Below are 15,518 nucleotides of genomic sequence, written 5' to 3' on the forward strand. Positions count from 1 at the left end.
TTCGTGCCAGCTTTACCCCGCTTCTGAATCTACAGTGTGAAACATAGAGCACTACAAGTGTTGTTGGATTCCCAAACAAATGACTCGGATGAGCAGGTTCTTTTTAGTGAATCAAAAACATACACCATTACCAGTGTAGTGCTATTTCTGAATATCTGATTTGTTATATCTACTCTGTTTAAAACTCCTTAGCATTTGAAAATAGACTACTGGGGGCAGTAAATAAAATAAATAAAAAATCTTATTTCCAAATATTTCTTTCTCAAAAATACTATAAGATTTATTAATGGAATCATTAAGGAACTGGAACTGTTCAGATGGATCAGAACTGGAATCGTTAAATCCTTATGATTTAAATCCCTACATATCATACCAACAAACCTCTAAAATTCTTCATACACTTCACACCTTTAATACTCTTCACACTTCCATACCCCAAACCTTTCATACCCTAATGCCCTTATACCCTAATACATCAAGCCCAAAATGTCCTTATACCCTCAAACTATTCATTACTCAACGTCCTTAAACTCTCAAAATCCTCATACCCCAAATATCCTTAAACCCACAAACTCAAAATGCCCTCAAATCTAAATGCCCTTATATTCTCAAACCCCTTATACTCCATTGCCAATAAATTCTCAAAATGTTCATACCCAAATGCCCCTATACTCTCAAACACTTCATACTCCAAACCAACACATTCTCACACCCCAACTCGGCGTCGCTTATTGACGCGCCGGGTGTACCTTTGGCGTCATTTTACGACGCGTCCGGTTTCGAAACATAAAAAAACAGTTGGAGAGCCATTGTAGCCTATTCCTTTTGATTTTTATTGATTGCGGTCTCGACTCTCGACCCATTCGCGGCGTGAGCTTACCCGAGACGTGACATTTCAACGGTACACGCTCCGGTTCGGAGATATGTAGAACGGCGTCATTTTACGACGTGTCCGGGGTTTTAAACCTCAAAAACCAGTTGGAGGGCCATTGTAGCCTATTCCTTTTGATTGTTATTTATCGCGGTGTCGACTCTCCACCCGTTCGCGGCGTGAGCTTACCCGAGACGTGACATTTCAATGCTACACGCTCCGGTTCGCGGAGATACATAGAAGTCTATCGGACTGCCCTGCGCGTCGAAAAATGACGCCAAAGGTATACCCGGCGCGTCAATATGTGACGAATCTGCCCGAAGCGTCCGTATGTGACGAGTCGGGGTGAGAATGTGTTGTCCAAACACCCTTATAACCTCAAACCCCTCATTATCCAATGGCCTTATACCCTCAAAACCCTCATACCCCAATGCCCATATACCCTCAAGCTCTTCATCTCCAAATACCCCAAACTGTCAAACACTACATAACCCAGTGCCCTTATACCCTGAAACCCCAAATGCCATTATACCTTTATATCCCAAAAACACGTATACCCTCAAACCCCTCATACCCCAGTGTCCTTATACCCGCAAACCCCTCATAGTCAATGCACTTAAACCCTCAAATTCCAAATTCCTTCAAACCCTTAATTCCCTTGTACCCTCAAACCCCTTATAACCCAATGCCATTATGCCATCAAAACCCTCATACCCCAATGCCATTAAACCCTCAAACTCTTCATTCCCAAATTCCCCCATACCATGAAACACCATACATTTTCGTACACATTTACATTTATACTCTCAACCCCAAACACCCTTATTAATCAAACCCCTCATACCCCAATATCCTTATACCCTCAAACCCCAAATGCCCTTTTACCCTCAAACATCCTTATATCATCAAACACCAAAGGCCCCTATTCCCTCAAACCCCTCATACCCCAATACCCTTATACCCTCAAACCCCAAATGCCCTTTTACCCTCAAACCACTCATAACCAAATTCTGTTATATTATTAAACACTTTCTAAACCATTATTCTTAAACCCTTAAACCTCAACCACTTTCATACCCTCAAACCTCTCATACCCCAATGTCCTTGTACCCTCAAACATCCTTATATCATCAAACACCAAAGGCCCCTATTCCCTCAAACCAATCATACAACAATTCCCCTTTCTCCTTAAGACACTATATTCCAGTGCCTCTATAATCTTAACCCCTCATACCCTCAAACTTCCTCATACTCCTCATACTCCTGTTTACTCATACCCTTATACTCTTGTACTGCAATGCCCTTCTACCGTCGTATACCAATAGCATCATACCCCAATGCCTTATCCTCAAACACCTCATACATCAATGTCCTTAAACCATAATTCCCACAAACACCTTATACATTTAATCCTCCTGTCCTCATACTCTCAGATCTCTGTTCATCTCTCCTCTGATGAATGCTAGCTCTGTCTCTTTGGTTTCTTTAGCCAGCGGAGACCAGTTGTCAGCACCTTCTCCACTAAATGGACCAATCAAAGATGATTACTCTTATTTTTCTTTCCCCTTCGTCTGAATGCAGCCCACTATCATGCGTCTTTACCCAGAAGTGTGGCATGCACAAATTCTTTTTTTTTTTAAACTCCACACTCCAGTGCCTCAATACTGATTAAACCTTATTTATGATAATCCCCTTTTCATATGGGATTGATTTAACTTCTAGCGATATGTTCCACTGCAGTTCCCATCTACTTGTGCTGAGTCCAAATGGTTTTCAGGGCCTGTATTTGATGTATATTGTATTAATATTGTAAATGTATTGCTGTAATAATTTTATTTTCTATGCTGCAGCAAATTTCCCTCTTTCATAGCTTGGTGTGTTTTTCTTTTATTTGCTCTTGAAGGTCGTGGGTCATGGGCAGTTTCGCTTTGCTGTGTCTCTTGGGCCTGACCTGGTCGTTTGGTTTGTTTTTCATCAGTGAGTCATCCATTCTGTTAGCGTATCTCTTCACCATCTTCAACACTTTCCAGGGCATGTTTATCTTCACCTTCCACTGCCTTCTTCAGAAGAAAGTAAGTGTTTCCTGAAATATATTGTTCCACTAGAGCTGTGGCAGCAGCCAATTTAACTAGTTAACTTGTTCACCTTAAAAAAAAAAAAAAAACATTCCTTTGAATTGCAGGTTCGGAGGGAGTACAGCAAATGCCTCCGACACACGTACTGCTGCAGCAGGATCCCGACAGAGAGCTCGCACAATTCCACAAAGACCCCGACAACACGGACAAGCGCTCTCTATTCCTCCGGTACTCAGGTAAAAAGACTACTGACCCATTTTCCTTTGTTTTCATTTCAGCTTTTTTTTTTATATGACATTCAGTTATGAGACACATTTCACTTAGGAGTGAAATGAAACTATGAGTACTTCCATTTGCACAAGGAATGCAGCACGGATCATTAATGTATGTTTTCATACGTTTTTTGTTTTGTTTGTGCAGCTGTAAGACAGACGATCATAGTTTACTCAGAATTGTTTTAAATTAAGATTTCATTTAAGATTTATGATGCATTACATTGCAGTGCATTATGTTTTAGTGCATTGCAGCAATCGTTTTGTACAATATAGTATATTTAGTAAGAGTTCAGGTATTGCATAAATTGCATATAGCTCTTTTTTGCTTTTTTTAAATGGAACCAGATTTACCACAATAATAATAAACAATGTTGTGAATATAATTAAAATGTACTTTACGTTTCTTAAAATGCATACCAGAAAAAGATGTAACATGCAACTTTTTTGTCTTGAGCAAAAAATAGATATCATTGTTTCACCGATGTTTGTTCATCTAACAGAGTCGAATCAGAAGAATGTGGAATGATACAGTCAGGAAACAGTCTGAGTCCTCATTCATCTCAGGAGACATCAACAGCACTTCAACACTCAACCAAGGTCAGTCAGACACAGTTTTAATGTGTCATGAATGAGACTCAGTGATATACAATCAGCATCCAGCCATGTTTAATTAAATCTGTTTGAGCATATCTAGCAATAATATTTAATTTATTTCATATTTAATCAAACCTCTAGCATCCAATAATATTGTAATCTTTGCACACCTCATAGTAGTTGTAATGAGGACAAAATTGAATTTTAGTGAACTTGAGTGGTAGAAGTGACACAGTGTAATTTATATACAATTTAACTCTTTACAATTTTAACAGTGATTTTTTATTTATTTTTTTTTTTATTTTCAGTGGCCAAGTCAAATTAGGCATGTATTAGATGTGTATTAGTATTAATGGACAAGAACATTCTTTGAATTAATGTGCACCACCAAAATTTTCACAATAAGACCAGGAACGTGCAATCAAATGTCTTAGAAAGAAATAGAATGTCCATTAAAAGATACTGCAAGTCAAGTAACCAAAAGAAAAAAAAAGGCTCATTTTGGGCCTGTTTTACATAGCCAGTAGAGAATATGCCCACGGTCAGTAATTCAAGGATTTAGGGGGGAAAAACTGCCATGTATTATTTAGCGCAGGCCGAAATACATGTAATGTGAAGATGATGTTCATCTCTAGATGACCCGTAGTAAGGCTGTATTATTTAGAGCCATTTTCTTTACCTTGCACTAAAACACTCAGACTGCTTTTATGCATGCATTCAATCGCAAAACAATAATCCAAACAAAACATTTATATGAAATAAAAAACAATAAATAAAAAATGCTTTTATGTATCCTAAACTTCAGTGTCTTTACGATAAAAACTGGAGGCCGCTGTTGCTGTTGAATCTTACAGTAAGACTCACTGTAAAATAAATAAATCAGGCATATATGACAACATGAGAAATATTACTATTTAAAATATGATCAAATGTGATTAATCACACAGGGACATTTTGGAACATATTTTTACACTTGTTTTTTCACAATACATTAAAAGGTGACTTATAATTTTTTCTTGCAGTAAACATAATTTTACGTCTTTTTAAATATGATAAAGAATTCAACTGTATATTATATTGTGATTCATAATTTTAACTTCCAAGATACATATTATTTACAGTATTTTACAGTTATATTACAATATATATAGGCTATATATATTATGTATTTGCTATATATATTAAGTAGTTACCAGTAGTTACCGAAGCAGTTAACAATATACTAATACATAAGAGCATTTTTACTTTAAATGTTTTCTGTAATTATAGGCATATAAACATTTGTAAGAATTTTTTTATATATATTGTATATATTCTTTTTTTTCTGAATTAGAAATACTTCCAGACCAAATATACAATTATATCCATTTAGACATTTCAACAAGTGTATTTGAGAGGTCTTAAAAATCTTATTTGTCCTCTTTTATTTTGTTGCTTCAGGAATGACGGGCAATTATCTTCTTACTAACCCTCTTCTGAGACCACAAGGCACTAATAACCCCTACAACACCTTACTGGCTGAAACTATCGTATGTAACACACCAACGGTACCAGTCTTTCACTCTCCAGGTGTGACTACTAATCCACTACATTCCCTTTTACTCTTTTGATACATGCACCATGTGATATAATTCAGTACTGTGAGTATTTGCAGAGTACTATGTAGTATCGGCCCATCTGTGCTAAGAAAACACTCAGATTACAAATATTAAGCTATGTGTATGAAAGTGGAAAATGAATCATATGGTGAACATTTTTTCCTCTTTGTAAAGATATCGATGAGGTTATTTGATGCATTGCTCAAAGCACCTTATAGTTTAATTTAGAGTGAAAATATAGATCTATACTAGCTATAAATAACTAGTGATTTCACAGCACAGGGGTTTATCTACTCTTACTGAACCTATTGTGATTTGTACGTAAAATTTATTTTATTTTATTTTGAATATTATTTTATTTATATATAAGATTTGATTTGCATCTTTTAAGGTGATGTGTGAAATGTTTTCAATGGTAAAATACTACCTCATATTCCAGCTTAATACACAGATACATTTGTTAGCCAATTCTTGGTTGATTCCCCCTGAAAGTGTAAACATTGTGGCTCCGTTGCAGTTTCAAAACATTGCTTTCTTTGTTTGAGCATCCTAATCAGCCCGACATAGCAACATTGGCTTAACCAATGCCACAAGTTTGTGTCAGGATTATACTGTATGTTATTTTGGACCAATGGTAGATGGGGTGAGTGTTCAGGAAACTTGTTTGTCATTATTTTTGCAATTCTGTTTTGTGAAACTAGTACCACAGAAATTACACACTTCACCTTTAACATCTGACTTTTTTAATGGCATGACACTGGTAACCGTTCAATTGTTGTTTTCTTTTTCTCCTTCCTGCATACACCCAGTGACCTACAGAGAGACAAGTATGCAATCAGTTTTAAATTTGCCCATTAAATGTAATTGTTTTACCATGAATTTACAAACAGAACACTCACACACTTAGTGCTCATCAGATCATCCACATACTGTCTGCACATGTTCCAAAAATCATTAGAATGAGGAAATGTTAACGGTCGATCGTTTCAGATTTGAACCGAAACTCTCATCACGATGCATTCACATTGCGCACACAATTACGATTTTCCTGAAGTTGAAATGTACATGCATCATTATGATCAGATACTTTTTTCTGAAAACAGTGTTAGAGTGCCTTTTCTCTTTGTTTAATGACGTCTCAGTTAATATTGAGAATCGAGAAAATTGGACACTGGGTCGGATTCATCATACAGGTAGTTTTACCTGTATTGTCTGCCACAATCAATTTGTAAGCCTCCTATTATGTTTCTTCTTCAACACATTTCTATGTCTGTTCATGAGTTGTCTTTAATGAAGAATTCTATCAAAGAAAAGCTCTTGTTTCTTTAGCCCTTCTGTCTCTATATCCAGACAAAATAGCTCTCAGACTCCAATTCCTCAAATTACCCTCCTTCTTTTGCAATTTGCCATCTCATTCCTTTGTCTTGTCTTTTTTTTTTTTTTTTTGGAGAGGTTCTGTGAGTGACTGCGTCTTAGCCGCCCACCGGTGGGCTCTCGAAAGATGCAGTTGAAGATTATCTTATCTCACATGGACCTGTGTCCATCCTTCATCGCACAAATGAGCTCAAATTACCACATGAACCATAGTCCAGCAAACAAACCCAACTGTGACATTTAACTGGGGGAAAAGGCCTTAATTGTGATGTTAATTTAATTTGCTGAACCCTTTGCTTGTGCCAATGTTGTAATTTTCTTTCTTTTAATTTTTTTGCGTAAATGATAAATCATCGTGTGTTAAAATAAATCATTTCTCCTTTTGTTTTGTGTTCTTTTCGTTCATCAGCAGCGCTCAGGTCTGCTGGCCTGAACAGACAGACTTGATGTGAGTTGTTCAGAGTGAGTTTCTCTCTCCTGTCTGTTGGATGCTCTTTTTACATTCACTCCCTATAGTGTGAAAAATGGCTGTTTGTGAATTTTCTAATTTGGCTTTATTTTGTGTTGCTTTTGTTTCAACCCCTCCACCCAACATTTTTCATTGCCTCAAATAAAAGCTGTTGATGATTAATTCTGTGAGTGTCACTGCTTTCCCATCTGTTAATACACATCTGTGCCGCTCTTTGTCATTTGTGTCTTTGATATTTGAATATTGCTCAATAATTTTTAATGTTGTTTGGGATGTAGTTGGAATCAACACCTCAAAATCATTCATTTTCAATATTTCAAAATCATTTTATTGTGAAAAATTCTAACCCTAAATGTGTGTGAATTCACCAAGAATGCATTTACCAAGAATTGCGTAGTTTAATTGCATACACTGTCTGCATTGTTAGAGCTACTGATTCAATTAATTAATATGGAAAGCAGGTAACAACGCAAACTGCCGTTAAGTCAGTTGAATGCAATTCTGCACCACACCATTCCCCATTTTGCGGGGTCAGTTCTGATTGCTCTGTTGTGCAGAAGGCAGCCATTGCTGCTGCAATCCAAGCTCATGAATGGGATCTTTAAAGTGCACTCAAATACACACTGGCTATAGAGTATATGCCCAGTTTTAGCACTCCATCATTAATCAATTAATGCTACCATGATCACTAGAAAATGTACACAAACCTATCTTTTTAAATAAAATGTGTTTCCTGCCTGCTTGCAGTGGACTGTAAATAGTGCAACATTAATTGTGCCAGGTAAATAGTGCTGACTTTTGTGAATGGGCGTATTCTTTAATGTGCCTAGTTTGCATTGAAAGGACGTATGTATTCACTGAAAATAATGATCTTGTAACACTTTACAATAAGGTTCCATTTGTTAACATTAGTTAACAACATTAGTTAACATGAACTAACAATGAACAATACTTAGTAAACATTTATTAATCTTAGTTAAATGTTTATGTCAACTTCATTTTTAAATCAAAAGTTATATAGTATTTAGTTAATGCAATATGAACTAAAATGAACTAATAATGAAAAATTGTATTTTATTAAATAACAAAGATTAAAAAAAAATTGTAAAAAATATATTGTTAATTGTTTGTTCATGATATCTAATGCATTTACTAATGTTAACAAATGGAACCTTATTGTAAAGTGTTACCAATTTGCTAAAAACACAAAACCTGCATTGACCAGGCACTAAATGTGCAATGCCATGAGTTGCTAATCACTGGGCCTTATTCATGAACTAGGAGCAGAACAAATTACTGTGCAAGTCATTCATAAATTGTTGCAGTGAATTAAATGAATATGAATGGTTTTAGCACAATTAATATTGGCATTTGTTCTGCTTGTGATTCATGAATTAGGTCCAATGATTAGCAAATCATGGCATTTCAAATTTAGTGCCTGGTTAATGCAGTGTGCAAGGTTTTGTGCTGAAATCCAAGCACAAAATTGTCCCTAATGCTTAGTTACTGTAGTTTATCTTTTACTGTAAATTCTAGAGATTTACAAATGTTTTCATCCGCTAAAATTGATGCAAACATGAGTCCTAAACAGCATTAAATGTAAAGAAATATGTTGCAGTTGCTGAAGTAGAAGAAACTAACTTCATTTGTTCTGTCATGTTGTTGCAGGACACTCGGTGACCAGCGGCAGAGACACAAATACATTTGGTACTTTACCACTCAACGGTAACTTTAACAACAGCTACTCACTTCATAACTACAGCGACGGCGTGCAGATGGAATGCGGGCTGAGTCTCAACGACACGGCCTTCGAGAAAATGATCATCTCTAAACTCGTGCACAACAACCTCATGGCCGCCGAGTCTCGGATCAGCACCAAAAAGGGGGCAGGTATTGGCAGAGGGGAGGAGCTTGTCATCACAGAGACGTCTTCCTTGGTGCAAGTGGGTGGGGACCGCGAGGTGGGTGGTCTTGGGCTGCACCACACCCACCCCCACACACTAGAAGCCCCCCTCATCCCCCAGCGAACTCACTCACTCCTATACCCCATGCAGGAGAGAGAGAGGGCCGACACGGACACTTCGCAAACCCACGGCTTTGTTGCCCAACACCCACCTCCAGCCGAGACCACCCTGCCCTCCCCTAACAAAGACTTGGTGTACACCAGCATGCCAAACCTCAGAGACTCACCATTCTCAGAGAACAGCCTGGACATTGGTCAGGAAATCTCACCCTCAAAACACAGTCAGAACGAAGACGTTTACTATAAAAGCATGCCCAATCTGGAGTCCGCCCAACAGCTGCATGCATACTATCAGATGAGCAGGGACAGCATTGAGGGCCTCATCATACCAGTCTCTAAAGATGACTGTGTCCCCGAGGTGGGCGTACGAGATGGACAAATGCAGCTGGTCACAAGCCTTTAAAATGGTTTTCATTATACTGCTAACTTTAAGCACCGCCCACCATGTACACAGCCCGTCCATCCACTGACAGCAGAGTGATCTTTACAGTTTTTAGCCTCCCACATAACTGCACACATGCCGGAGATATAACACTGTTGTCTAATAAATGACAGCAACCCTAGATGGAATCTACAGACTTTTTAGCAAATTTTGTATGCTGAATTTGGTGGACAATCTGCTGGATTATGTATAACAGATTTAAGCAGGTTAAAATGGTGATAAACAGAGCTAAGAACATTACAGTCTTATTGGTAGCTGAAGTCAAATTTGAATTAGCCTAATAATTCGTTCTTTCTGTGGACTGCTTCGGGACAGATTCCATGTTGGCCTGGTTCTAGAAATATAATTTCACATGAAAAAATAAAAATAAGCCAAAAAATAAAAATAATTCCAGTGCATACATTTTGCAAAGATTGTACATATGTTCGCATTTCTCTTTTGAATTTTTATTTTTTTTGGATTACATACAAAATAAAAATGATATACAGGACCCTCAATACATGCAGAGATTATCCTGGTCAGAGAGAATTTAATACCCAGAATCATTAATATCCTTCACAACATAACAAATTCCCCTGTGATCACTAACAATTAAACCCCAGGCCTTATGTTTTCTCGTACGCAAAACTGTTTAAGGTAATGATGATATAACGAAGAACAAAATATATATTTTGTTGTACTGACTGTGTAAAATACATTGATATAAAATAAATAACAACAATCCTAAATGTAAAACAAATGAAGAGTTTTTAAAAATATGATTGTGTTAAAACGTTTTCAAGAGTGTTTATGATGCGTACAGTGGATGACCAAATGTATGTTACAAAAAACTTTCTCCTCTGTCCATGGAAATTATTTAGCTGCTTCAGATCATTTAGTTTTGGTTAGATTCGGAGGATGTTGTGCCTTGCACAAATTTATTTTGTGCAAATCTGTGCAAAACAAGAATAATGTAGCGACCCAAGGTCACATCGGAGCATGGAAGAGGACTTCTTCTTAAAAGACGCATTACTGCAGCTGGGGTTGGATATTTATTTATTACATTATTATTTAAAAAGAAAATACTTTGCAAATCTTTTGTGAATATTTTACAGCACTGGCCTATGTAGTTCATTCTCAATAGCATAATTAAGAAACCTGTCTTTGATAAACGTGTTAAGGAGCCCATCTCTACAAAGGATGTAAAGTTAAAAAATTGTTTAATAAATAAATGTGAATTTTTGTCTAAACGAATGTTAATGAATTTTTTTTAAGTTACTCACTGGTGATTGGTAATATGAGTGTGTGTTTGTGTCTGTTTACCATTTTGTGTGCACAAAACAAGGAGTCTGAGAAATCGAGAGTCCAGCTTATAATTTGAGAGCATATTTGTCATTTCTGTTTTATCTCTGCGTTTGGTGTGTTTATGTTCTTTGTGATGCACATTAATGTGAAAAGCACTGTAAGCTGATACATCAACTGCAATTTGAAACCTCATAAACAGCCTTAGAACTGTTTGCTGCATTATAGCTAGAGGGCAAAGCACTGGGGTATTACAAGCTAATTAGCAGTTTATGAAGTTTAGAGTCCCGTTTCAAATTTTGGCACTTCAGAAAGTTTTTTCTTTGAAATCTCCCAACAGTATACTGAGTCATTAACTATAGAAATAGCAGTGTTATCCACCATTTTAAACAGTATGTATCCAATGTGGAAACTCGGTAAATGCCTCAAGTTCTGTAATCAAACAGTCTGGTGTGTCTCTCAGCTGTGATAAGCCTTAATCCTGAAATTGTTCATTTAAAGCCTTTTAACCCTCTGGGGTTGACGGATGCGCCGGCGCGTCCTGCTGGATATTTCTGTCATTACAGCGGAAACAACTTAAAATACTCTGTCATTTTTGGGGCATACAGATACGTGTAAGACATCATTAGAGACTATAAAGGGTCTACTTTTATTTGTGTACACTCACAATAACAACAAAACCTTGTGCTTTTGTAAAAGAAAATAAAAAGGGTGAGCTTTCAGCAGTCTCCGTGTTCACGAGCATATTTCTGAAACAATGAACTGAAACTCCACGAATGCTTATCATACAAACATAAAACTATGTCTAAAGAAAGCTAAGATTTCTACTTTTAAATAAAACAATTAAAATTTAAAACAAATATTCTCCTGCAATGTAATCTGTATGAAACAAAGCGATGTAAATTTTTTACCAGTTCATCTAATTATCTCTAATGTGATCCCACCCACCAGCAGATACGCTAACGTGCTGAGATGATCAAGGCAAATGGTAAACGCCCCCGACTGTGTTCAGAGGTTTGATGTAAACAATTCATTTATTTTACTGCGTGTTTGTAACAATACACAAGTGATGAAACTCCTGGATAGGAAGGAAGAGTTAACATTTTCCTCAGAAGAAGAGAGGGACTCCGATGAACATTTGTATTTTGAAGAGACTTGATCCAGCCGAGGATACAATTTCGGACGAGTACGTCATTTAGTTTTCATTAGTTGACATGCTATTTTATATAAACGTACATATTTTAATAGTGGGACTGTTTCCAGACTTGTCAGCCAGGATTCAGAGTATTGACATTTGAAATATCTCCTAATAAGCAAGTTTTAGTTACATGTAAATGTTGTTTTGGCTAAAGCAGGTATTATATGGTATGCTGTATGGTATTGTATGCTCAGTCAGTTGAGGTGGTTTGGGCATCTGGTAAGGATGCCCCCTGGCCGCCTCCCTAGGGAGGTGTTTCAGGCACGTCCAGCTGGGAGGAGGCCTCGGGGAAGACCCAGGATTAGGTGGAGAGATTACATCTCCACACTGGCCTGGGAACACCTCGGGGTCCCCCAGTCAGAGCTGGTTAATGTGGCTCTGGATATGGAAGTTTGGGGCCCCCTGCTGGAGCAGCTGCCCCCGCGACCCGACTTCGGATAAGCGGTTGAACATGGATGGATGGATGGATGTATGATATAAATATGATATGTAATATGATATAAAATTATATGGATGTTTAGAATATATTTGATCTATTGTTTAAAATGCCTCATTATCATCAATGCTTGTGCTTGCAAATATGTGTTCAGGTGTAAATGAGTAAAATGCACTTTAAATATGCCCATATTAGAAAATCAACATCTCATAATGAGTTCTGAAGTATCATGTGACACCGAAGACTGCAGTAATGATGCTGAAAATTCAGCTTTGATCACAAATTGCATTTTACAATATATTCAAAACTGTTCTTTTAAATTGTAAAATGAGTTCACAAAATGTTTTTACTGTATTTTGGATCAAATAAATGCAGTCTTGGTGAGCAGAAGAGACTTCTTAAAAAACTTTTAAATGGTAGTGTAGGTATAAAATTAAGTAAAGTCTTATGTAAAGATGTAACTTTTAAGTAACGTCACGCCTCCTTGCATATGAGCTTTCAACACTAAAAGTGTCTTACAAAAGTTAAAGTACTATATTGTTTTGTATGAATGAGTGATCAGGATGGTTTCACATAATTTTGTAGCAAAAACTCTAGGCTACAAGATCCAGTTCTCAAAAGTCTTTTGAACAAATGTTTAGTATGTGTTATATGGCCTTATTTCAATGAATTAAACATTTAGTTTTTTCAAAAACAACGCATAAACGTTATTTTCTCAAAAATACAAACATGTACACACATATTGCTCACATATTATTGTAGCCCAGTTTGTGCTGAATGTTATCAGACTTTAGCCATTAATGTGTTTTTAAGCAACTGAAAAAAGCACAAAAGTCAAGGCATGTCAAAACTTCTCCAGGGCCCAAAACACCCGCAGACCCCTGAGGGTTAAAACAATGTCCTAGCTTAAGTAATGTAGTGGGAATACGAGCAATCACAGACACCATCAGTGCTCATGGAACGTCTCTCATCCAATCAGATTTGAGGACCGGAACTAACTGTATAAATATATATATAACTGCTTTTTACATAGAACAGTGCTCTGTGATCACTCATTAGTAATAAATTACCAAAACTAGGAAATAGCTTTAAACAGCTTTAAACTTACAACTTCAGGTTTAAGGCTCATGACTGCTGAGAGACACAACAGACTGATTTATTACAGAACTCAAGGTACCTTTTATCAGAGTTTCCACATTGGATACATACTGATGGCGTAGTACATCGCTGTTTAGAGTGAATGACAGGCTACCGCAAAATAGAGAGGAATACCTGTAACGCTTGAGCAGCAAGGCAGACGAGGAGATGCGGATCTAAATGCAGTTTCACTTTATTAAATAAACAAGCAAGAAAAACACAAAGGAACAACCCTCAATGGGGAAAATAGAACTGAAAACTAAACACAAAGGAACAAGACAGAGAACTTGGGCAGGGAACACAAACCAGGCTAACAACAAACAACGAACGACAAGGAGTGAACAAAAAGCAGGGCTTAAATACACAGTGAGTGATGACTGAATAAGACACAGGTGAGAACAATGAACAAAATGGCAGTGATGATGGCAGGTGGATGCTGGGAAGTGTAGTTCTTAAACAATGACAAGTGAACAAGAAAGCTAACAAAGAGACTAAGGAGCTACACAAGGGACAAAAGTGAAAACTAAGGAATGCAAAGGTGACAAAAATGGCAGACAAAGGGCAACAGAGAAACAAGACAAGGTATATGTAACATAGCCCCCCAAGGATCGGATACCAGACGATACAGAAACATAAAACAAAACAAAAAATGTCCATTGACTGGGGGGGAAGCTTGTGGTGGGCAGACAGACCAAGGGGGGCAACGAAGGGCAGATAGGCAGTCCAGGGGGCAACGAAGGGCAGACAGGAAGTCCAAGGGGGCACAGAAGGCAGGCAGGAAGTCCAAGGGGGCACAGTGGGCAGGCAGGAAGTCCAAGGGGGCACAGAGGGTAGGCAGGAAGTTCAAGGGGCCACAAAGGGCAAGGACAGGTTCAGGTGGTCTGGGAGCTGGCCACCGGGCAAGGACAGGTTTGGGGGGCCTGGGAAGAGGCCACAGGACAGGGACCGGGTCAGGAGGTCTGGGGGGAGGCCACAGGAGGGGAACAGGGTCAGGAGGCCTGGGAGGAGGCCACAGGGCAGGGACTGGGTCAGGAGGCCTGGGAGGAGGCCACAGGACAGGGACTGGGTCAGGAGGCCTGGGAGGAGGCCACAGGACAGGGACTGGGTCAGGAGGCCTGGGAGGAGGCCACAGGACAGGGACTGGGTCCGGAGGCCTGGGAAGAGGCCACAGGACGGGAACAGGGTCAGAAGGCCTGGGAGGAGGCCACAGGACAGGGACTGGGTCAGGAGGCCTGGGAGGAGGCCACAGGACAGGGACTGGGTCAGGAGGCCTGGGAGGAGGCCACAGGAGAGGGACTGGGTCAGGAGGCCTTTGAAGAGGCCACAGGACAGGAACCAGGTCAGGAGGCCTGGGAGGAGGCCACAGGACAGGGACTAGGTCAGGGGCCCTGGGAGAAGGCCACAGGACAGGGGCTGGGTCAGGAGGCCTGGGAGGTTTCAGAGGCGAAGGCCTGGCAGGCTCTGTAGTCTCTGGGGGTAGAGCCGTAGGAGGCTCGGGAGGCAGAGCTGTAGGAGGCTCAGGAGGCGGAGCCGTAGGAGGCTCAGGAGGCGGAGCCATAGGAGGCTCAGGAGGCGGAGCCGTAGGAGGCGGAGCCGTAGGAGGCTCGAGGGGCGGAGCCCTAGAAAGCGCTGGAGTCTCTGGGAGCAGAGCTGTAGGAGGCTCGGGAGGCGGAGCCTTAGAAAGCTCTGGAGTCTCTGGAAGCAGAGCCATAGGAGGCTCGGGAGGTGGAGCCATGGAAGGCTCG

The 15,518-nt window shown here is 39.1% G+C and overlaps 1 protein-coding gene across 11 annotated transcripts in view; it reads left to right on the forward strand.

Moving 5' to 3' along the window:
* LOC127632666 (adhesion G protein-coupled receptor L2-like) overlaps window positions 1-10,894 on the forward strand; it is a 151,737-nt gene extending 140,843 nt beyond the window's left edge. For 2 of the 11 annotated variants that reach the window (XM_052111386.1, XM_052111387.1), the window contains 4 exons: window positions 2,775-2,943; window positions 3,054-3,182; window positions 3,722-3,818; window positions 8,925-10,894. In XM_052111386.1, coding sequence (XP_051967346.1) covers window positions 2,775-2,943; window positions 3,054-3,182; window positions 3,722-3,818; window positions 8,925-9,682 — 1,153 coding nt within the window. In that variant the 3' untranslated portion in view covers window positions 9,683-10,894. Of the gene's footprint in view, window positions 1-2,774; window positions 2,944-3,053; window positions 3,183-3,721; window positions 3,819-5,255; window positions 5,385-6,222; window positions 6,241-7,196; window positions 7,250-8,924 lie in introns of all 11 variants that reach the window. The other 9 variants (XM_052111388.1, XM_052111389.1, XM_052111384.1 and 6 more) reach the window with 9 other exon arrangements.
* Window positions 10,895-15,518: the final 4,624 nt, after the last annotated feature.

The sequence above is a fragment of the Xyrauchen texanus genome, chromosome 39, assembly GCF_025860055.1.
Source record: "Xyrauchen texanus isolate HMW12.3.18 chromosome 39, RBS_HiC_50CHRs, whole genome shotgun sequence".
NCBI classification, from domain to species: domain Eukaryota; kingdom Metazoa; phylum Chordata; class Actinopteri; order Cypriniformes; family Catostomidae; genus Xyrauchen; species Xyrauchen texanus.